Consider the following 24,449-nt stretch of genomic DNA (forward strand, 5'->3'; position numbering starts at 1 on the left):
AAAATTTTCTTTGTCTGTCAACGTTGCTATTTTACAAGAGTGAATTCTGAAGTAACACCTGTTTTACTTCTTTGTACTCATAGAAACAAACATTACTGTGGAATGTTGACTGGTTGCCATATGGCATCTACAAACTATAACCAGATATCTCTTTTCCCTATTTTTTTCTTAAAAAAAAAAAAAAAACTATACATTTGTGAGCTGTAAAAGATATATTTCTTTTTAAAAAGTATTTCATTAGATATTTAATTTCCAAAACAGTTTATCTTTGCAATGTAGAAATGTTATAAATCAGATTTTAAGAGTTAAAAAGACTAATAATGAGTGAGCATAATTATTTTAAGTGAAATATACTTTACACACAGTGACAATGGTCAGAGTCAAGACTGCCCTGCAAAACTGTAGTCCTCTCATCAGGATTTTATCATCTTGGGATTACTATTGATCTAGAAGTAATTCTGATCCTGAAGCTAGGATTCACTATACGACCACAATCCTCGGTGAGAATTTATTATCAGGCTGATCCATTCTGAGTGCTGCTATTCTGATTTCGATGAGTGACAAATGGCATTTTCACACGGTTCATCCTCGTTTTTCTAGCCAAGGAAGTAAAGCAGAATACAGCTAAAATTCTAAATGAGAGAGGATTGTATTTCTTTACGAGCTGATGGGTACCACATGATTAACTGCTTTTCTTGGCTGGCACAATGCTTTGAACCAATAAGTCAAATGAACGGCACGTCCCAGGTCGCACCACAAAAACCGTGGGAGCAGCCAAGGACCTTCATCTGTTGCTGCAGCAGTGCCCTGTCAGGGAGCACGGAGAAGAGGAAGGAGAAGCACGAACAGGAGCGTGCCCCGTATGAGCTCAACAGAATAGGTTGTACCTTGGCAGCAAACTGTGAAATTGATAAAGGTCAAAACTTGGACTTGGCACTCACAGCTCACAGAACTCGCTCGCTTATCTAGATGTTTCCAAACTGTCTTCCCATGTGTCCTGCTTATCAAATGGCAAGACAGAAAAAAAAAAAAAAAAAAAAAATATATATATATATATATATATATGGAACATTTGTTGTTCTACTTGCTACCGTGTGGCCAGGCACTGGGACTGTGAATATTTAGAAACTGGTTTGCATTCAGCTTTCTAAGAACAATAATGAACCTAACACAAGGCAAGGCAGGTGTGGGTCCTGCAGGGCCATAGCAACAGCAAGTCATCCTCCTCGATCAGCATTAGATCAACAGGGAATCTCATGAGCAGAAGGGAGATTGAATGAGGTATGGGTGGGGGGCTTTAGAAAGCTGTATGCTGACGAGAGAATGAACTGCTCAGTGCCAGAGGAATGCCAAGAGGCAAGGATTTGGTGGGGCAGGCAGCATGAGTGAAATAGTAGCTCACTGGATACAAGGTAATCTCAAGGGAATTTGGACTCAGTTATTAATTTTAATTACTAATTAATTGATCAATATAATTATTAATTAAAGTTATTAGTATTTTAAATGAGAAAGCCTGGGCAAGCAAGTGTCCATAAAATATCATTTTAATCTTTATGATTGTGAGCCTAGCCTTTAACGGCCGAGCCATAAGTAAAAAAGAGCTGTGTGACCTGTTACCAGAATTCATCCACTTCCTTTTCCCTTCTTATGAAACCAAGAGCCAACGATGTGTGTTCCATGTGGTGTCTCTTTCATTATATATATGTGTGTGTGTGTGTGTGTGTGTGTGTGTGTGCATGTGTATACATATATACATTTCCTTCCCTCTTATAGGTATATACCTACTCTATGCCAGAAGAGAATAAGATTTTGAATGCCTATAGTTAATATATTTCAATTTTTATTAATTTGGGAGTATGTTTTGTGCTGCTAGTAGACTAGGAGCTCTTGATAGCGGCATTTATATCCTCAGTAACAATCACCAAACAAAACTTGCTTCTTAACTATTTGAGGTAGGAAAGAATAGCTGGATGGGCACAAACAATTGAGGGCATTAGTGGACAGCTCTTGATAGCACAATGCTTAACTTCTTGTCTGAAGGAAGCTCAAGGGTAGATTTTACCCATCTGCCATATTTCTGCTCATATACATCTTTATCTTAACTTATGGGAGGACATGCACTTTGAAATGAAAAACGAGCAGGTTTTCTATGTCTCTTCAACCTATCTAGCACATTTGGTGTAAACAGCATCAGTGAAGTAATAAGGCAAATGTAGCCATGTAATCTGTAGAAGCAGAAGGTTTAATGGACAGAGGCATGATATCATCAGGTTAGCTCAAAAGGAACCACCATTAAGAAGTTCGTTGGAAAGAACAGTTTGCGCTGTGAGAAAGTAACAAGGAAAGTGCAGCTTTTACTGGAAACTCTTGTGATATGGCTGGTACTGTGGTAGAGGTTTCCATGGACATGAGAACATTGAGGATGTGGAGAAGGACATCAGCTCTTTGTTATTAGTCTCTGGGATCAGGGAAACCAGTCCCTTTAGTTTGTGTGGAATAGTTATGTGATGAAATCTTACATCAAGTAATACAACTTCTGCATGCTTGTGTGTGTGTGTGTGTGTGTGTGTGTGTGTGTGTATGTGTGTATGTCCTCCTATATCTGAATTGTGGTAGTTGAAGAGAGTTGAAGCAAAACAAAACCAAAACTATCACTACCTCCCAATCCTGCTTTTAAAAAAGCACATGGCCTGGCTGAGAAGACTGTACAGTGAGCGTAGAATGATGTTTTTCCCTGCCTCTCACTGCCACAACTCATTTTATAGAGAAACCCCCGTCATTAAAGCTAAGGGTGGCATTGGTGTCTGTGCCACAGGTGTTTAAAAGGCAGTTTTTTACCACGTTAGTTTAACTAAACAATAATAATTTGTTACCCAGTGGTGTCTGTGACCGTCTCTGCTATGGGTTCTTGCCAGGTCTACACTATCAGCCATGAATTCCCTCCTGTTGGTCTTGATTCAGACAGAAGTTAGCTACCCCCATAATAAATATTTGTGCCATGGTGGTGAATGCAGGGACCTCTGCCTGCTCAGAATGTCAAGAATGAGGAATTGTTGAGTGCTCAGCCTTTAACGCAGCACCAATGACATCCCCTCGGAGGCACAGGAGGCATTGCAGGAAGAGCCAGAAGACAGGGAGATGGGTTACAAAAACATGATGACACAGCCGTTGCAAGCTTGAACTCACCATAGCTGTAGTTGCCGGCACAAGACTGGACCTGTCAACAGCAAGTCATGGATGAGAGAGGAACCCTCGGGGCACTTCCCATCCTGGCTGCTGATGGATTCTGAGAGAGGTGAATCATTCTCTTGAGCTGTACATCCACTGGTTTACCAACCAGCCTCCAGCAGAGCTTCGTGTTCATGCTCACTTAAATGGTCCCGGTTCAATTCAGTGAATTGCAAAACGGAAGACATGAACTTGGAAAAATGATTTGTTCGGAAGAGTAGGAATTGACACGGGTGGCTGGCCCACAGTGATCAGAATGCATTGTCTACATCCATAAGTTTTTAGCCAATAAATTTAAGTAACAATAGCTCTCAACATAGGTTATAAGAGCCAAAAGAATATAAGAAGCAAATTAGATGGGGCAGAATGGAAGTTCTCATGAAAGAGCTGAGAGACAGAGAACGAAAGCAGTTGAAGGAGAAGGTCAAGGCAGAGGTGGGAAAGCCGGAGAGGGTCCCTAGGGTCAGTGGCAGATCACGTGACAGGGTGAGGCAACACCTGCAGGCAGAGGACAGGAGCTGGGAAGAGAGTGCTCTGTGAGACAGTGGGGCCTGCTAGTGCCAAGCAAAGACCTTCGCGTGCTCCTGGAGGCAGCAGAGAAAGGCAGGGAGCCTCTGAAGATAAGATCGCCAGGCTGAAAGGCATTGTGTTGGTGGCATGGGGGAGGGGCAGCAACCGAGAAGTTGAAGTTGCAACACCTAGAGAACACATTTCTCAGGAAGAATCAGCTGGATCATTGACATGGAAGTGGAAGGAAATAAAAGAGATAATAAAAATTATTTCAGGGACTAGTGAGATGGTTCAGTGGGTAAAGGGGCTTACTAACAAGCCTGAAGACCTGAGGGAGATCACAGATGTAGCAAGGAGGAAGGAGAGGAAGGAGGGACCAATTCCTGTAAGGTGTACTTTTACTTTCACTCATATTCTATGCCACATATGTGCTTTCTCTCAAACAAAACACACTCACACAGTAAAACAAACAAACAACTTGTTGTTGTTGTTGTTTGAGACAAAATCCTTTTCTCTGTATAGCCATGGATGTCCTGAAACTCACTCTGTAGACCAGGCTGGCCTCAAGCTCAGAGATTTGCTTGTTTCTGCCTCCTGAGTGCTAGGATTAAAGACATATGCAACCACTGCTCTGGGGAAGAAATTTTTAAAAAGTGAATTGAATTTGGGTCCCTACTAGCAGAATATAGAGCCCTGCTGATTCCACCAAGTTCAAGGAAGAATAGTGATAGAAACTGAGATCTGTGCATGCCAAAGGTCTCTGAAGAAAAACAGGACTTAGGATGTCCCAAAGGCCACAGCGAAAGGTGATCTGGCTCTGCACCGTCTCCTGAAGTAGTCACTGGCCTCATGTGCTTACTGGCTTGAAATGAACACAGTTAGAATGAAATGTGCTGTGAATCAAATCTAGGTACCAGATTTTAAAGAATTAGTACAAAAAATGATTATAGAAAGTCTCATTAATAATATTTAAATATCGGTTACATACTGAAATGATAATATTTTTACATGTTTGCTAAATACAATATGCCATTATAATTAAATTATCTTTGTCTTCAAGTATGGCTGCTAGAGAATGCATTTATTACATTCCTGTTGATATTGCTGATCTATACATTCCCCATGAAACTTGCTTATGTAATGGTAAACACATCCTCACTTTATACTTAAAGAAATTCTTATTCCACTTACCTAATCGGAAATCTCTCAAGACATATTTTGCAGTCTGGAGCTTAACATTTTGGGATCAGGTATATTATTTGTACCAAACTTAGCTACTCTCTCTAACTGAATATTTTTCCTTTTTTTTTTTTTTTAATTTTCCTGCCAACAGATGAGGCAGCAGCTGACAGCCGCAGAACTTACTCGCTAGCTGATTATTTAAAGAATACTTTTCGAATCAAGTCCTACTCCGTACGGTGGTTCTCAGGTAAGGCTTTTGTCTCAAGGGATGGGGATGTTATGTTGGTGTTTGTTCTAGTGAGCTTGGGTTGCTGAGGGCTTTGGGCAAGTGAGAAGATACAACCCTTGCTTTGTTCTTGCTTAGAAGTTCGAAAGGGAGGCAGGTGGTAGTGGCACAGGCCTTTAATCCCAGCGCTGAGGAGGCAGGGGTGGGTAGATGTCTTAGTTCAGTCTCTGGTCTACAGAGTAAGTTCTAGGACAGCCAGGGCTGAACAGAAAAACCCTGACCCGAAAAACAAAAAGCAACCAACCAATCAAAAACAAAACAAGAAGTACAAAGGAGAAGATAGAAGGAAAAATGAAGTTTTTTGTTTTGTTTTGTTTTTGCAATATACTGTAAAGGGTTAAATGTGAATTCAAAGCTTGACATGAATGATGGACATATGGACGGGTATTACTACAATGCTCTTTGTTTCTGCCCAGCATAGAATGTTTATGTGACCTAGGGGAGCTTAACTTTTTAAAATATGCTTATGGAAGTGTTTGAATCAACCTGTAATACTGACCGGCATTTTCTTTCTTTAGATAATGAATACCTCTACAAACAAGAAAACAATATCTTGCTATTCAATGCTGAACATGGAAACAGCTCCATTTTCTTGGAGAACAGTACCTTTGTATGTTTAGTCACACACTTAGTTCGTGTATGGAACTCTGGGGACTGTCTTCATTTCTTTTCAAATCATGAGGACTCATTTCTCATCCTGTTGGACACGGCGCAGTGGACCTTTCTCTCCTTCTTGAACTGCTCCCGCCTTGGCTACCTTTTAGTCTCCTTTGATGATCCCTCCTCTACTTGTGTGTTTGAATGTAAGTGTTCCTCGGGCTTTGTCTTGACTCACCGGCCCCTTTCCTACCACATGCACCTCCATGGCACTGGTGTTCGTCCTCCATGGCCTTCATTCTCACACATACATCAACACTAACCTTTCAAGATTCAAGTTTCACTTTCCAAGAGCCTGCTGGCTGCTACACAGCTCCTTGGGCATATTAAATTCAGCATCCCAAACTAATCTTGTTTTCTCCCCTTCAGTGTCCTAGCATCTCAAACCATCATGTTCTCCTTGCTCAGTTCTCAATCTTGGAAACAATCACCCGCTTCTCCAAGTCACTTAAGCTGGAAACCTTATAATCTTTAACTTTCCAATCATCTCCTATAATTAGCTAGGCAACACTATTGATTTCCTCCTCTTTGTGGCAACTGTCTCACAGATCTCCATTCCCACTGTGTCTCTGTGTCTCTTCTAAAGACAAGACTGATACAACATCCTCTCCTTTCCTTCCGACCTCAGCCACATGTCACCAGGCTCTCTTGTGAAAAATAAACAAATAAAGTAGGTACACTAGTTTTACCTTCACATACCAAAAAGCCCTTAGTCCGTAGTCCATGACCTATGATTTCCTGATTTAATGTCTTCCTATCTTCCATCATGTTGGCACAACCATATCATATCAGGGTCACAGGCAACCCGCAAACACTCTAAACATGAACATCCTTTCCCATGCTGGCTCTGTGCTCACATTGCCACTCCTGTTGACAGAGTTCTCTTGCTGTCCCTGAACCACGCCTTTTCAGCTAATCCTTCCCTCTCTGGCTTCCTAACAGTCTTCATTGCCCATCTCACATGACCGTCATTTGTGTGGGTGACTGTGCTCTCTCTTTGTGACTGGACATCCCTAAGGCACAATCCATGTGTGTAGGGTTCCCTCTACCTGGTGAGTGATCAAAGATCATTCGAACCACTCAGTTTTGTTTCTTCCACTTGACCAATAGGAAGGCCTTGGTGACTCTGTAAGTGATTATTCGGTGTCGCCCGATGGACGGTTCGTTCTCTTAGAATACAACTACGTGAAGGTAAAGAAACCACTTTTTTATGTGACATTTTAAAATCCGATGACTATGTTGTTTTCTAAGTGACTTCAAGTATATCCACATTTCGGGGTGATATCTAGTCACACCACTTACAGAAGAACTCAGTCTACATCAATCATATGTGTTTTTTAAATGACAAATCTACTGAGTATGTTCCAAGGAATACATTTTAATGATTTCAAGTACTAAAAGGCATAATTAATACAGTAGGAATACTAATGACATAGCTTAATAAAGCTTACCAGGAGTTTATGGTACCATTTCGGAGCAACTTTGTTTCTGACTTGTACACACAGCCATCTAGTCCTGTGTCTCCCTTTCTCAGTCTATGTGTAGTTGATCTTCAGTAAGTACTTATTATAAAGATGTTGTCATCCCATGTTCCAAAGGAGAGTCTGGACAAAGCCCCGTATTACATCACAGCCTTGTTCAAGCCAGTCTTGAATGGAGCTTCACAAAGTTCCTACTGGGAGCACTCAGCTTCTCCCAGTCACTTACTGAACATAGAATTTACAGGCGTTTAAAAAGGTCATCAGCGAATCGTGCATTCCTCCTCATGGTCACCAGTCACTTTAGCAGAACTTTTTAGTTTTGGGGGGTTGATAACAGCTTTCAAGTGCAGAGACTTTTAAAGTGGGTGGGAAGGTCTTTGCAAACAGAATAGAAAGGCAATGGTTCCTACCACTCCCCGCTGGGATAAATAATGTTGAGTGGCCTTATCTCATAGACCAACCCTGCTGGACTCCAGCCAAGCCAAGCACTCCTGCCACCGTTTGCCATCTCAGAACGGTGTCATTCAGTCAGTGTTTACCTTGGATTTAGCACGTGGGCTCTATTCCCATGCTGCTCAACCCATCACCTCTCAGCAAGCCAGAAGTCCGTATCTCTTTTACACATCTGTTCTCGGCTACAGTGCTCATGTGCACAACTCAGAGCTTCTAATTTCAATCCCCAAAACAAATGGACTTGAGGGAAGTTCTATAGCCCTGGTGTCCAGCTTTAAGCTCGCCACCACCAATCAGTTCAGTTTTCTGGGATTAACTTGCTCTGAGAATTTTCTAACGGTGTAGATTATTCTAACAAGCAACCGGGGCTGCAGACTGGTGGGTGAAAGTCATGGATGGAAAAAGCTAATGCGCGACAGCATGAGAAGACAGGCTCAGTTTGCTGTTCAGTCTGGATCGACGAGTGTGGTGTGATACACTTTGAGATGTAGCTCCCCGGCTAGCCACAGGCATCAGCATTAGTGATGTATGTTCTCATCACTGATTTTATTGTGCTCTCTAGACCCTTCTGTCCACTCCAGGCAGTAGTCTCTGTGTTTTCTTTACATTCTGACTCAGGTTCAGTTATAGCTGTGCTAAGCTAAACCCTCCAGTGGTGTCCCTGACATAAAATAAGACAGCAGCATAACCATGGCACTGCAGAGCCCTGTGCGTGGCCCTCAGTCAGCCACGTGGAACACGCTGTCCCACACTAGTCATGTATGATCAGCCCTTCTTTGTGTCACTTCAGAGACACATCGCTCTTCTTTTTTCTCAAGCATCACTCCCGTGCCCATCCAAGAGGCAAAGCACTTATTTCTTTCCTTCCCAGCATCTTCCAGTTTTCTGTCTTTATTAGCTCCCTTCCAGGCCATCTTGGATTATTTTCCTATGGCTCCCCACCACTCCGGCTATCCCATACCCCTCTCATTCCTCTATCACGTCACTCTCTTTCATTTTCTTCCCAACATTTATGCTATTTATATATTTCTTTGCTTATTTATTGCCTGCCATGTTTCCTGCCAGTTTCCCTATATTTTAGTCTCTAGTGTATTTCCTGCCTCTAGGGATGGACCACATAGTAGATGCTCATGAAATACATATTAGGGGAATGCATGCTTTATTCCGAAACACTCAACTCTTAGGTAGCTGCAAACAAGGGACTGCGTCTTTCCTTTCTCTTCTTTTACTTCGGAGAGCGTGCAACAGAATTTGAGGACAATAGCACCAACGTCTTGATAAACACTGTCACAAAAGGAAAAAGCTAATTTTATTGCATCTTCTCAGACACATACCACCCCAGTGTTTTTTTTAGATCCTGCCCTATCACATCTTCCATCACCATCTCTAAGCTGTAAGTAAAGACTAATGAATGACTGATTGTCCAAGTGAATGAATAGGTTTCCTGCCATCTGTACGGATGCTCTTCCAGCATCTCTGCTCACTGCCACATACTCGGGAGGTGGAACTGTGTTCTCTATCACATGCTGATAATGTTTCACAGACTGGGAAGTACCTCACACGCATTCTCACACAGCTGCCATTGTTGCTTCTGTCATCCACTTTTCCTTAAAAATAAAACTAAAGTTTAGAAAGCAGCATGTCTGACCTTATTTGATTCCAGGCTGGGAGATGCCAGAACTTACAATCTTATACATGGCCTGTCTTGTCTTTGTGTTTTAGCGTCTATTTTACCACACTTTCTCTCCCGTTCTCCATGGCAATCATCCACTAAGAACTCAGCCTGAGAACCTTGCTTCCCACAGGTTGCTATCTCCTCTGTTACAGCCCTTGGTACATTTTATTGTGATTTCTTTATTGTAGTGCACGTTCCCATGTCCTCTGCTTAGTTAAAAGCTCTTTAGTGGGAGCAGTGTTGGTAGATAGGTCATAGCTCCAATGTCTATAGAATAAATAGATTGATAAACCTATTTTATTTTATACCTCATGAGGGTTTTGTCATGATCCTGAAATGATCTCAGTCTTTCTTAATATTTCTAGACTTTACCACACCTTTTGGCTTTGGGAAATATTATGTTTGAGGTTGCCAAGAAACAAGCATGGGGTGTGTTGAAATAATCCTGGATTCAGGAAAGGAATGTATGACTTGCAAGATATGGGAATTTTAATAAATACTTGTTGACATGAGGGTGTAGGAGAGTGAGAAATGATAAGTAGCTAAGGATAAGAGCCCTGACTACATCTCAGCTTTGCTACCATGTAGCCAATTTCCTCCTTATTGACAAAGCTTACATTTTATTGTGGCTTGGTTTCTGAAACAGTACTACACTTCATCTATTTAGTCATAATAAGACTGGTTTTCTTACCCATGTAACTATTAGAGAAAACAAATGTACACACAAGGGATTTCAAAAGTATCTTTGATTTTTATCCACATATACATATAGATAACTGTGAGGGTGTGCTTATACATATCACATATCAATTTTCCTGTTTTTACTTATTTTTCTAGAGTCTAGCGTATTTCTCTCTGTACTTTCTATTAATTCATATCATGCTATGAAAACATATAGGGATCTTTTCCAGCTACTGCTTACTCTATTGAAAACGAATATGAGACCATAGAACTCCTTCTTCCAAGCCATAACTCCAATACATTTCGAAATTGGTAGGTATTTGGAACAGCCTTCGTTTTGCTGAAAGTAAGCAAAAGCTCCCTCTATATGCCCTCATTTTCCTTTCCTCAGTCTTCCATATAAACATCCTGTTTTGAGGATGATATATTTGTGCCAACACAAGGACCAATACTAAGACATTATTACTAATGTAGGCTACAGTTTTACATTGGGGTCCTTTGGAAATTGTGGCAATGTACAGCATGTATCCAACACCTAGGGGCCCTGGAAATGAGAAGTCTCATTTTGTGAAGTCCTCTGTGTTCTGTTTATTCTTCCTTCTCTGCAGCCAAACATCTCTGTTTTCATAGTTTTGCCTTTTCCAGGATGTCATATAGTTAGTTCAGTATGTTTGCTTGATAGCTATTTCTTTCTGTTCACTGTCACTGAATAAATAGAATAGATAGTGATAGTGATTCTATCATTGAATAGAAAGCGATAGCTATCAAGAAAACATACTGAACTATCACATTCTCTATCACAGTCTGTTAAATCTGTTCACCGGTTATTGAAGGTTGTCTTAGCTGCTTCCAAGTTTAGACAACTCTAACTAAAGCTTCTGTAAACACTTTGTCTGTAGGTTTTAAATACTAAGAGATTTGCTGATAAAGTCATTTAGGTATAGGATTTTCTTTACTTTTACTCACTGATTAAAGTGTTTATTAGCTGTGAGACTATTCCAAGAAAAAATAAATTTCCTTGTTTGTATGTTTTATGACTTATTGAAAAAAATGTTCATAATGGTCTCAATCTTTTAGTGATTGTAAGGTCTGTTGTGGTGTCTCATTTTTCGTTCGTGATGATTTCCTATTTCTCTGTATGTTTCTTCTGTAGCAGGTTTAACTGTCTTCTGGAACAATCATTAGACTATGTTGATTTTCACCACTTATATGCTTACTATTTCATTCTGGTCATTACTGTATTATTCTTTCTTTCTTTCTTTTTTTATTTTTGCTACCTTGGATTTAGTTTGCTTTTCATTTTCAAGTTAAAATTGAATACATACATATATTAATTTTTAAATATATTTTCAGGTAGCTTTAAAAATTCAGACACTAAGTATTTTCATTATCATTGCACAAAGCATTAAGTATTCCTCATCATTATGACCACCGACCCCGTTAAAAAAATCTTTTAAATATTTTAGAAGTGATGTGGGTGAAATGTGAAAATTTGAGATTTTTTTTTTTTTCTAAACAGGCATCCTTACTGTACTATGCTAAGAATATAATATCACTCAATATCAAAACTGACCCTTTGCTCTCAATGATCCTGTGGTAGGTCTTTGGAGGAGGTGACGCAAAAGAAAATAAACACTTCATGACTTTTTACTAGATGATTGCAAAGATATTTTCAATTCCAAAATTCTATGAATTTAAGGAGTGATAATATGTATAGAAATTTAAAATTTATGCAATGACCTGTTACCATACCTGTCATCTAGAGCAACTAGCCAACTCATGGGAACCACAGAAGCCTGAGATGTCTGTTTTCTTTTGCAGCAATGGAGACATTCTTACACAGCTTCATACAGTGTTTATGACATGGAAAAAAGGTCAGTGATTCCCCCACCCATCAAGACTACTAGGCTTTTCTAATATAATTTTTAAAGGATATCCCACATGGAGTTATTATTTTGGTAATGTATCCTCTTATCTTTTTTTCCAGACAGCTGATCACAGAAGAGAAGATTCCAAATAATACACAGTGGATCACATGGTCGCGAGAAGGTCATAAATTGGTTAGTACATTTCTCCTGCTGTCAGAAAAAGATAGGCTGGAGTTTTTCATAGGTAGATGATACTGACCCTAGTTTAAAGTAGACATTTTGAAACCTCATTGATTATAATTGATTATATTAGTAATATAAGGTCACTACCACAAACAATATTTTATTAGCCCAACAAAATGGAATTATTAAAAGTTCCAGACATTTATTATATAGTTGCTTATTCACTAAGAAAAAAAAAATGCTTATTAAACTCAAGTTCCCCCTGTCTGCTATGCTTGGATATTTTCAGTCTCTGAAATTATTGTAGATATATCTTCTGTTCTATGATGCTAGAAGAATGTTAGAAGCACAAAATAAATTTTATAACAAGATAGACTATTTTTTGAATTTCCTTGTCCAAGAATGTGGCTATATTCTCTCAACTAATGTCCCAAACAAAAAACAGAAACCTAGATCATCCTGCATAGGTGGTTAGTGTACTGGACCTTCACATACTCTTCACTGTCCACAGTGATAGCGGCAAGCCTCCTGTTTCAACATATTAAAACCTTTTTATTATTATTTCAAGATTATGCACTGGTATTCCTGTAATTCAAGAATGAGGTTCTTACTTAAACAGACTTTCCATGCTTATTTTGTGATTTGCACAGTATTTAAGATCCCAAGATAAAACATACTGTAATGTGATTTTTACTAACATCATTTTTTTTCATCTTTTTAGGCATATGTCTGGAAGAATGATATTTACATTAAAATTGAACCAAATTTACCTAGTCAGAGGATCACATCAACAGGAAAGGAAGATGTGATATATAATGGGATAACTGACTGGGTTTATGAAGGTAGAGACTAAACCCTTAAACAGAAAGTCTACAGCTTTTAAGAATACTTCAACATTGCCTTATTAAAAACGGGGGGCATTCAGATATGTTGTTGTGTACTTAAACATTTCATTAGATCTCTTTTAGACCTCACAGGGCTGCCTCTGTTCCCATTGTCTCACAATACCCTGCTTGTCTTTGGTTTCCTACCACAAAGGGCCTTTCTGTGTCGCTCTTCTAGCTGAACTAGGGCATAATGGCATCCAGATTAACATCAAATGTTTCTCCAAGGAGGCCTACCTAGCCCAGAAGCTTCCAAGGAAAGTGAAATCTTCCACAATATTAAAAAGAAAGATAAACATTGTCTGCAGTTGCCAAATAGAAGCGAATAAATTGCTGGTTTTAGAAAAGATTTGTGTTGATTCAGACCAACCTGGGATGGTTTGTGATTTCCTGTTTTTAAATTAGGAAAGTTAAAAAAAAAGTACAAAACAATGCTAAAAGACTTAAAAAGGAATATTCTGTCTTTTAGGATAAAGAGTTTTAGGAACTATTAGGAAAGTATTTTCCATGTGTTGGTTGCCAAGATGAAGGGCATTTTGAGGCTGTTCCAAATAATTCACAAGGGTGTTTCATATTTGTTAGAAAGACTCATCCTTATTTCATCTTGTTATTTCTTTTTCAAAGTTAAAAAAAATAGTTTAGCTTCATGCTTGAATTTTGATTCTTGGTGAGAGTTAAGTTAACTTCAAGGGCAACACATTACAAGAGCAGAAATGATGTCAAGAGAAAGATAAGTTTCCATTTTCCAGAATTAAGTGTTTGATTAAAATGGACAGTGAAATTATGCTCTTTAAGTGGTGGGCAGCCCAACACGGAGGGTCTTCCACAACCTTTAACATGGAGCGGGTAAGCCTCCTCCCCAACCTGTGGCTGTTCTTGGAAACAGCTTGGTGATACTAAGATAAGAATTTCACCAACTTTTCTCCATTAACTGTGACTGGAAGGATTTCATGTGCTGTGTTCACATCTGAGCCACTGGACACATGGCAATGTCCTCACAGCTTACAAAGGGCCTTCCTCTAAAGAGGAGAGAAGTCACTATGCTGTTAATTAAAGAAAAGAAAATATGCTCTGCCTAACAAATAGATGCTAGGTCAAACATGGCCCTAACTATAGCCTTTATCATTGTTTAAAAGTAATTTAAAAAACTAAAACCTTACCCTAATTACAGTGGTGTATCTCCTTGCTAATGTATTGTAGACAAGAATCAATGGGCTCAAGTTCTAAGAAATAAGATATGAACTCAGCATATGAAGGATTTCTGAGTGTAAAGTTTTGAGTTAAAGTCCAAGTTGTGGTTCCTGTCTAAAACACATCACTTAACTTACCTCAGTTTTCTTCTCTGTAAAATAACCTAGGAATAGATTCATTTAGGACTTTCTGTGTGGACCAAATTGAATGTGGTTTGTAAATTACTGCTTTATTCTATTTACCTGTAAAATGGGTTATAATGAAAATTGCCTGGCATAATAAATGTCAACCATTGTCAATTCCCGTATGAGTGTTGTAGACATATACAGTGTATGGGCACATAGCATTCATCAAATGTCAGCTACTGATAAAGATAATTATTGCATTTTATTACTGCTATTATTCTTATTTTTGCAACTGCTATTGCTGTTATTGAAAATGTATTTTTTGGAGGGCTGGAGAGATGGCTTGGTGGCTCTTTGTGACTTTTGCAAAGAACCTCAGTTCTAATCTCAGCACCCACCCAGGCTAGCTCACAATTCTTTCTCACTCTGGTTCTGGTAGGATGCAACTCCTCTGACCTCCTTGGTCACCTTCACTCATGTGTATACATACTCACATACCCACATGCGTTTAAAAAAAAATGCATTTTCCAGGTACTTGTAAAGAGGTTTTAGTTATCTAAAAACCAATCGGCATACATAATTTCCTAAGTCTATGGTTCTGGAATCAATGCTTTGGTTTTTATACTTACACCATCACATGAGATGTGGATTGGGACTTTCCACTATTTACTTCTATGTTTATCAGTTTTCTCTTATTGTCACAAAATTCAGAAGAAAACATTTTAAGGGAGGAAAGGTTTATTTTGCCTCAGGGTGTCAAAGTCTAGAAGCACAGTACACCTTGTTTGGGGGATGCTATAGAGGGTTTCTTTACCTCGCAGATAGAAGGAAGCAAAAGAGAAAGGAAGGACATGAGGTCCCAATACCTCCTTTGTAGTCGCAGATCCAGTGACCTAAGTTCCTTTCAAGAGAATCCATCTCTTAATCTTATCACCACTTCCCAGTTGCTCCAGAGGCTGGAGACCAATATGTTAACTAATGAGTCTCTGGAGATAGTCCAGATCCATCCCACTGTGATCTGGGTCTTCAGTCTCCTGCTGAGAAGGGAGATCTGAGCATTTTAGAAGCCCGAGATCAGATGTCCCATGACAGGTCCTAAAGTAATCAGAGTGGGGAAATTGCCTCTGTCAGAGGCTGAAAATGAGTCCAACAATTTATTTAAAAGCTGTGCCTTTCTTTCCACTGCCCTTGTCGTCCATCCTCTATTTATCCAGGAAGGGAGCTAAGGCAAGGAGCTTTCGGTTTCTAGGCTGGGCAAATGAGATGTTACTCTGCAGGGGTCTGCGGAGCCCTCTCCATTCTAAATCCATCCTTTCCACACCTTGTCGTGTGCCAGAGTGGTAAGCTTTGGGCACCATATTGGTTTGATAGCCTAGAGCTAAGCACCACCCACCAGTACCTCGTGTACTCAGTACAAACTCAGCCCAGTCAGGGAGGGTATGTTGGCATGTTGACTGTTTGAAAATTAGAATGGAAAATCAGCCTCCTGTGTGAAATTTACTTTTAGTATGTTTTGAGGCATAAATTTAGAGGATTATAAGATAAAGAAAAAAATATAGAGCTTATATCCAATATTGCATACTAAAATATTCCAAAATGGTCCAATGGGTGACTTATTTTTACAATCTAGATATATCCTTGGAGATTTTATTTTTGTTCGTTTGTATTACTTTGATTTTGGAATCCCAGCAAATGTGAAATGGTTCATTAGTTGAACTCTACTATAATTACTAAAGCTAATGAGAACAATATTTTGAATGCCAAAGCCAATTTATCAGCTTTCTTGTAACAGAACAATTTATGTCTTTTTTCAGAGGAAGTCTTCGGTGCCTACTCCGCACTGTGGTGGTCTCCAAACAGCACTTTTTTAGCATATGCCCAGTTTAACGACACAGACGTCCCACTCATCGAATATTCCTTCTACTCTGATGAGTCCCTGCAGTACCCCAGGACAGTGAAGGTTCCATATCCAAAGGTCTGTGCCCCGTTCAGATAGTGGTTCTGTGATTTGATGGGAAGAGAATGGTTGCATTTAATCCCTTCCTGCTAATGAAAATATTGTCAGTCTCTCTTCAACAGCTTTCTGTGATTTCTCTTGCTGAAGTCAACAGCATCTGGGCAATTTTAAAGTATTTTTATTATCCCAGGAAAGAGTGTGATTTAAGGTTTTGTAATTTCTCCAAAAACTCTAAGAAATGACAAGCAGAAAAAGATGGTGAAAATGCTTTTGAAAGAGGTAGGGGAGGGGTTGGAAATGCCTGAATGAAGGGGAAGAGAGGCTGTAATTGAATCAGAAGCTCATCTCATCTGTAGAAGTTGGAATGAGCCCGAATTGAAGTTGAAAAGCGTGGTTATATATCAGATTGTATTACTAATTAACAGGATACACTGCATGACGGGTTTCAGTGGCTCTGTTACAGGTTTGGCACTGATGGGAGCTTTGCACGTCCTACATTTGTGATAGTCGTGTCGCATCCTGGGTTTCAAGATTGCTCCCTGTTATCCACAACGCGTGTATTAAAACCAAGGAGCTTTGTCAAGTAGCGTAAGCCAGGAGAGGGCTTTAGAAGGGAGCCAGGAATTCTTCAGCACCATAATAAAAACGGCCACGGCATCGTGTACAGGAAAAGCTAACAACGTATTTTTTGCAGTAAATGATTTGGAAAAAAAAGGAATTTTTATTTTTACCAACTCACTTAATTTGCCTTATGAAGATCTGCCATTTTAGGAAGGGAGAGGAAGTTAAAAGGAAAAAGGATCCTAAATTAAATATGGAGATGTGTTTTCAGGGAATGTTATTTTTTGATGAGTGAAACTGAGGAGGGAAAAGCTCCATGAAACACTCCCTGAAAAAACCTATTATTTCTAACTAATCTGTCAATAGAAGATTCATGAGTGCACAGACGTCTGTCAGAATATTGACTGTTGATCCCTGTGGTTAACAAGGAGTTAGAGTGAAGACGAAACCTGCATAGTTAGCACAATCGCCTACACAAGTGATGGTACACAAGTGACATTCACACTTGTGTGAAGCCTCCAAAACCTTTTGTCCTGCAGAATCAGAATATATTGGCAAGTGATAGAGTTGGTTTTTAAAGCCATTTGTCCTCCCTGGCACAAAGCACACAGATTATGAACAAACATTCATGATTTAAATATGAGTGTGTGGGCCTTCATGTTTTATAAACATACACATGCACAAATGCATGCACACATGTACGAATGTAATTTTTCACCTGAACACATAAAGGACTTTTTAATGTTCATTTTATTTCTGTTAACTTGTTCGACGCTGTCCAATTGTCATAATTCTAGAGCCACAACTCAGACATTTAATGCAGTTTAAATTTATGTAATGATGATGCTTTAAAAAAAAATCATCAATTCTGTGATTTTTTTTTTCTCCTAGGCAGGAGCTGTGAATCCAACTGTAAAGTTCTTTATTGTAAATACAGACTCTCTCAACTCAACCACTAGCGCGGCTCCCATCCAAATCACTGCTCCTGCGTCCGTGACGACAGGGTAAGACGCTTCACCTGACTGCTTGGGTGTAGACAGTTTCCCACTTGCTGGGTAGACACAGATGGTGACATCAATCATAGCACCATCTTGTATCATGGATTCCTTCTTTTGTCCAGGAACTTCCTGTTGGCACAGTTCTAATGATGGGCCTGCACAGTGAATAGGACAGCCAGGCGTCACGGGAGGGAGGAGACAGACAATAGCCAGAGGAACAAACAAATATCAGTCTAAATTGCCAGGTGGTGATAAATGTTGTGAGGATAACCAAGGTTGGCAAAGGTGATGGGGGATAGTGAGGGGTTCCAGTGAGAAGATACAAGGCTTGGGTGGAACCTCTCCTTGCGACACTATGTGGGACCAGTACAGGCAAAGGAAATCCAAAGTCCTACCTGAAGGTATGTGCTGGGATCTTAGAGGCACGACAGGGAGGAATGGAATCCAGTGACAGAGAGCAGAGGCTATGAGGCCAAGGACCACACTGGGGTTTCTGGGCATGGCGATATGCTGTCTCTGGCAATGCATGTCTACCACACCTGGTGGTCCCTGCTATGACCTGTGCAGAAGCTCATGGTGCCTCTTGGGAAACAATCTCCTAAATCTGGGACCAGCTTTAGACAGAATAGTGTTTTTAAAACTCTTTTTTTTTTTTTTTTTTTAAAGAAAAGACTGAATACCTTCATTTGGGTGAAGGTTATAACTTCTCCCTGCAGTGTAAGACCCAGAGAAATTCAGAGAAGCTGTGGGTCACAGTTGGGAACCCCAATAATTGATTATCCCTCAAGATGTCACTGGCTTAAATAACCTTAGATGTTTGAAATCCTGCTAGCAAGCACTGTAAAACCGGAGTAATATTTCTCCTCTAAAGACCGGTACAATTTTCCATGTAGCTCCTGGTTCCACTCTATTGCTGTCTGCTAGTTTGGTTTAAGTAGCAGCTCTCGAGTGCTGAGTGTTCGCTGTGTGCCGGGCACGGGCTTTAACACATGATCTCTCTAACTACTTATCTTAACTAGCTCTCTTCCCAGCAGCTTTGGTGACATGTCTATTGGACAGATAAGAAAATGAGGTCCAGAGGTTAAGAAAAAGACCTTAACCTTGGGAGAGCCTGTCAAGTGAGTCTCTCTGGATGAAAGGGGAAACTATAAGGAACTTTCTCTGTGTACACAGCTGGTGTCCTCAGGGAACCAGAGATGTCATCAGAGTGATGGCCAAGCACCCTGTTCTTTTGAGTTGACACTTAAGCTGGGTGCAGGCTGTGCTCCATGTTTAGAAAGTCAAGAACTTGGTCAGAAATACTTATATGAACATGTTTATTCAGGCAAGGCATCTTATCAGGAAAAAGTTTAAATCCAGCAAATTTTTCATGAGTTTTTCCCGCGGTATAAAACTATACCCAAAGGTTTTTAAATCTGTTCTTTGTTTCAACTCAGCAACCTCTTAAGTTAACACTGGTTAAAAACTACGATTTATAATTCAAGGGATGCAAAAGAGGGGGCCTGGACCCCTCTAGCATGTCTAAGCAAAGAGGAAATATTAAACTTTCATATAAATAACTAAGAGAGTGAAATAACAGGTGTGAACAATAGGTTAGAGACATTTCAAGTTGGGTGGCTAGAAGGATTTTCCATGCACGGAGGAACCAAAAAAAGCTTCTCGCTATCCCACCTCCCCTAAAATTCTCCAGCCTCGTCCCTTGTCCCGGGTTTCTTTGGGACCTGGCACTTACTAGAACAAAATGATTGAATCATTAGATTTAAATATGTCCAGCAGTTTCTGTGAGGCTGGGCTAGCGATTGATATGCCCTTGGTTTCTCACTCATTTTCCAAACACCCTGCAGTCTTGTTTCCACAGTCATTTCACAGATGATGAAATGAGTCTTCCTTGCTAGGAACACACCTTCCAAAGCATGGGAAAGTACTGAGCTCAGCGGAGTCAGGCCTTAGCATTTTCTCTTCGTGAATGAGTCACCTTACTTCTTTGCTCTTCCATCTTTCCTTAAGCTAGAGGTTTGGTGAGGGCTGCCCTATTGTCTAGCACAGTTTTGTGTAGAAACATATTACCAAAGAGATGTCTTAGGAAATGCCACAGGCAAGTGTTGCCTGGAGAATCTAAACTATAGCTGTGATCTCTGTAGGTACCGCTGGGATCCTAGTTCTTCTGTTAGTACTGATGAGACCCTAGGTCCACCTGGTGAAATAGTCTCTCACTTGACAAGGCGACACTTTCTGGCTTTAGTAAGAGACCCTTCAGGAGCAAGGCAACCCTGACAAGGTATACTTAGAACATTCTTTGGGGTTCTCCCTTGTGACTCACTAGATCCTTGAGGAGACTACCAGGTAAGTTCAGCACCACTCTTCCTCACTCTGCCCTGGTCTCCTCACTCATTTTCTGTTAGTTCACTCCTCTTCCATAGAGCTTCTATCAACTGGAGTCCTACCGGTGGGCAAGGCCTGCGCCTTTGCTGGGAATTAGAACAAGAGATAGGGTGAGCTACTCTACCACCCTCAGATCGAGGCTTGAAGTTGCTTATGTTATCTGAGCTGCTTGCACACCAAATATTTTGAGCTCTCGAATTCCCATTTTGAGTAGTCAAAATGGGAATTCGAGAGCTCACAATATTTGGGAGAGTATAGTATATAATACGGATTTTGTGAAATTCCTAGCTTTGCTTTACAGTTGTGTTTCCAGGGCCGACTGAAGCAAGACAAGGTCTGTGGGAGAGGGCCCAGTTTTAGAGTAGTCACTGGAGCTTGGCAGGTGACTGCGACACAGTGTCTGATACTATTTGTAGAATAATTTAATGGATGAGAAGCTGGGTGGCCGAATGGGTGGGTTGGTAGATGAATGGATGGATGGATAAGAAAGTTGGGCTTTTCATGTGCTAGTATATGTCTGTGGCTAGTCTGGAAGGAATTCACTCAGCCAGCCTCAAGGGCAGCATTCAAAATCTTCCTGTGTACCTAGTCCCTCCTTCCTCCCTCCCTCCCTCCCTCCCTCCCTTTAGAATGTGCAAATTCTAAAACTACAGGACTGGAAAAGGTGTGTCTAGTGAGATAATCCTGCCTGGCATCCACTGAATGGCCTCAGGGGCCCATCACACCCAATTTATGACTTACCCCACCCTTGTTCTCCTTGATCCCAAGGGACACAGTAGATAAAGACTCCCTCTATCTCTATGAATACTGGATGACCCTTGGTCTTACACACTAGGCTCATCAAAGCCTGAGATTGCCAGACAAGAAGAAAACTGGACTGGTGTTCCCCACCCCCAAACCAGCAAACAGGTGACACCTGTAAGAAAGCAGACACATCAGGGGGCTTGTGTGACACAATGCTGTTTCCCTCAACCCTGCTGCATCTCACCCCACCCATCCATCTTCTCGGCAATCTGTCAGTGGAGCTGGGAGGATTGGCATCCCTATCAGAGCAAAAGGTGGCATGGAGCCCACGGCCAGCACGGGCAGTACGCCTGCTTCCTCTGGTGATTCACTGAATTAATCACTCCCCAGTCTGCAGTTGCTCTGGGTAGCATTTCTACCAGTTAGCGAAGAGTAGCTTATTTTTAAGTATCGTTAATATACAGTTGAAACATTTACACGAATTAGAGACAGAGATGTCACCTGAAAGCCTTTTATGAAACGCTTCCTCTCTACAAAAACAAGAAGTCGCTTTATAATATTTGCCACAGCAGGATATTCAAAAGCAAGTTCTGTGAGTGCAGCCAGCTGACTTTCTTCATAACATTCAGCTTATACATCACTCTCAAGGGATAAATAGATTTCATTGAGGAAAGAATTGTACAATCCACTCTTGAGGATTCACAAGAGTGAAACAAACTAGTAGGACTTCCTGATGGACTGGCAGACTAGACAAGAGGGGCAAGTACGGACATGAAAATCTGAAGCCATCTGCTCAATTTGAATACTGGCTCCAAAACTTTCTGAATTGGCTGGTCTTGGGAAAGTTACTTGACCTCACTGCGCTTGTGTTTCCTCATCTGCTAGGGAGGAACTACACTGGTGCCTGCCTCCCAGGGTGCTCAGGAGCCTTAGAGGAAGCACACAGCCAGCTACTGCAACAGAGTCAAGATCACATGGGTATAAACTCTTATAGATCCAGAAAGTACTCACTGCTTCAACATGCAAACCATTCAGATTCCCTTTATGAGTAATGCATCTCCAAAACTTTGAAACTCTATTTGGGTCATTCTGCCCAACTTAAGACAAGAGACTCAGGCTTAGAAGGAGGCTGGGTTGTAGGTGTGAGAATCCCTCAGCATTTCCCAGTCACCACAAGATGGGGAGTTTGTTCAGAATTTGCCCCCTTTCTCAGTCAGCATGTTGTCCTTACAAAAGAGAGTCAGTAATCCTGATGGTGGCATGTCTTGTTGTTGATGATGATGTACAGTGGAGACTGAAACCGTTGAGTCAAGAGTTGAGTTAAGCCTTCCATCAGTTTCCACCTTTGTCACAACTCTGATGTGCCATACTGGTGTGATACTGACTCAGGGCTGTGACTAGAGGAAAGTATGTGTATGAAAAGGTTTCAAAACAAACGATCTACTACCTTGGTAAAAGGCTTCCATGGTGCCCTCTCAGAGTGCAGAGTACAGCCTGAGCCGCTGATAGTGACTAAGGGATCAGACCCAGGTTCATTAACCTTTATCTAGAAATGGACAGGGAAAGTGGACAGTGCATGTGAGTTTCCTGGCTGCTCTCCCACATTCTGTTACCCAGTGTTCTTAAATGGCAGAAAAATCACTTTACAGGGTGGACGTCCAAGCCTGAGGCATAATTTCCAGCTTTCACAGAAAAAGCTACCAGGGGTGACACAAGATCATGACAAAGTTCTCTTGCCCTCATCTGCCTCTCTGCAACCAGAACATTTTAAAAAGAAGAGGAGTGTTTCTGGGTGCCAGGTTCTGTCCCTAACAAAGGGCCCACAAATCTCATCTGACTCTTCGGAGGTTTTTGTTTTTTATTTTATTTTGGTTTTGCATTTTGAGGCACAGGCTTACTTTGTGTTCTAGGCTGGCTTTGAACTTTCAATAATCTGCCTGCTTCAACCTTCGAAGAGTTTGCTGTGTTGGTGGTGTTTGATTGTTTGTTTATTTGTTTGTTAAATCTGAATGAGCAAGAATGACTGAGATAGGACCAGGGCTAGCAGAAGAGAATTTATGATTCAAATTCATCTTAACTGACAACCACTTTGTAAAGCTATAAATGGTTTTACATTGTGAAAGGGACAAGAACCATTTAATCAACCAATCAATTAATAAATAATAGAAATAAAAAGAATCCGTGACATTAAAATTGAAGTTTTATATTGGAATGTAGCCATTCTCGTTAGAGTCAGCATTGTCTCTAGCTGCTCCAGTATTGTGGCTGTGTGACAGACAACGTGTAGACCTCAAAAACTAAAACATATTTACTATCTGGAGCCCAAGCAGATGTTCCTTAATCTTTGGTCTAGAATATTAGCTTTGAAAAATTTCATTTTTTTTGGGGGGGGGTCTTATTTTTGATTCTTCTCAGTTACTTGTAAGGATACATTACTGGTCCTGGGTAAGAGTTTTCTCTCTGAGTCATTTGCCTCCCCTGCATTGGGAGAATGCAGAAGAGCTCGGTTAGGGGTGAAGAGAACCCTCTGACACTGCATCCTGATTACACTGGATTGGCAGCAGTGGCTTAGCAGGAAATAGCACTGACATGAGGATGCTTCAGCTGAGATTGGAGAAGTAAGGGACACAGCAGTCATTCAGAATAAGGATCAAAGTCAAAGAAAGAGAGGCCAACTAGGAAAAGCATTTTGGATGTTCAGGAGGACATGGCCACCAAGACAGGAGAGTGTGAATAAGCTTGAAATGGGAAGGTAGCATTTTATGAGCTAATGTCATGCCTGGTTGCTTATCAGGTCCTCAGATCCTGAAACCTTCAGTGAAATAACGTGAGACTCACAGTTTCTCCAGGGTACCAAGACATGAGCCATCCATGCCATAAAAGGGGAAATGCAAACCTGTAAGTGTTTGATCTTGAGTGCTCAATCCATACCTGCTGTAGGATTCAGAACATAAGGAAAAAGGAAAGAGAAAAAACAGATGTAAGTTTTCAGAAAGGATGGCTTGTGAGTTCTAAAAAATCAGAACATGAGTTTTGCTTTTCTTGAGAGCTGCATTCCTGGAGAATTTACTGAGCACCTGTTTTATGGACAAGACCCATGTGTCCCTACCTCAAGGAGCCAAGCCAGGAGAACAGGATGACCACAGGAGAGGATGGCTACTTCCAGGGGAAGCCAAGTCAGGGGAGTATCTAGAGTGGCAGAGTGGAGGAAAACAAGGCTATGCCCACCCTCTCCAGGGTGGAGGGGAGTAAGATGAAAGACCCATCATAAACTCCTGACAGAAGAGAGCCAGGCTTTGATCAGACACTGGAGAGAAGTGATATATGAGTAGTCACTGAAATCACACCTGAGGGGGGGGGGGGGGAAAAAGGTCTGAGAAAAGAAACCACCCAGAGCAGAAAA

The 24,449-nt window shown here is 40.8% G+C and overlaps 1 protein-coding gene across 2 annotated transcripts in view; it reads left to right on the forward strand.

Moving 5' to 3' along the window:
- Dpp4 (dipeptidyl peptidase 4) overlaps positions 1–24,449 on the forward strand; it is an 80,335-nt gene that overhangs the window by 20,348 nt on the left and 35,538 nt on the right. For both annotated transcript variants that reach the window (XM_055600017.1, XM_055600015.1), the window contains exons 3-10: positions 5,072–5,167; positions 5,725–5,816; positions 6,974–7,054; positions 11,975–12,027; positions 12,141–12,213; positions 12,926–13,046; positions 16,219–16,379; positions 17,814–17,926. In XM_055600017.1, coding sequence (XP_055455992.1) covers positions 5,072–5,167; positions 5,725–5,816; positions 6,974–7,054; positions 11,975–12,027; positions 12,141–12,213; positions 12,926–13,046; positions 16,219–16,379; positions 17,814–17,926 — 790 coding nt within the window. The remainder of the gene's footprint in view (positions 1–5,071; positions 5,168–5,724; positions 5,817–6,973; positions 7,055–11,974; positions 12,028–12,140; positions 12,214–12,925; positions 13,047–16,218; positions 16,380–17,813; positions 17,927–24,449) is intronic.

Source organism: Psammomys obesus, unplaced genomic scaffold, assembly GCF_907164565.1.
Source record: "Psammomys obesus unplaced genomic scaffold, mPsaObe1.curated_primary_1811, whole genome shotgun sequence".
Classification (NCBI taxonomy): Eukaryota; Metazoa; Chordata; class Mammalia; order Rodentia; family Muridae; genus Psammomys; species Psammomys obesus.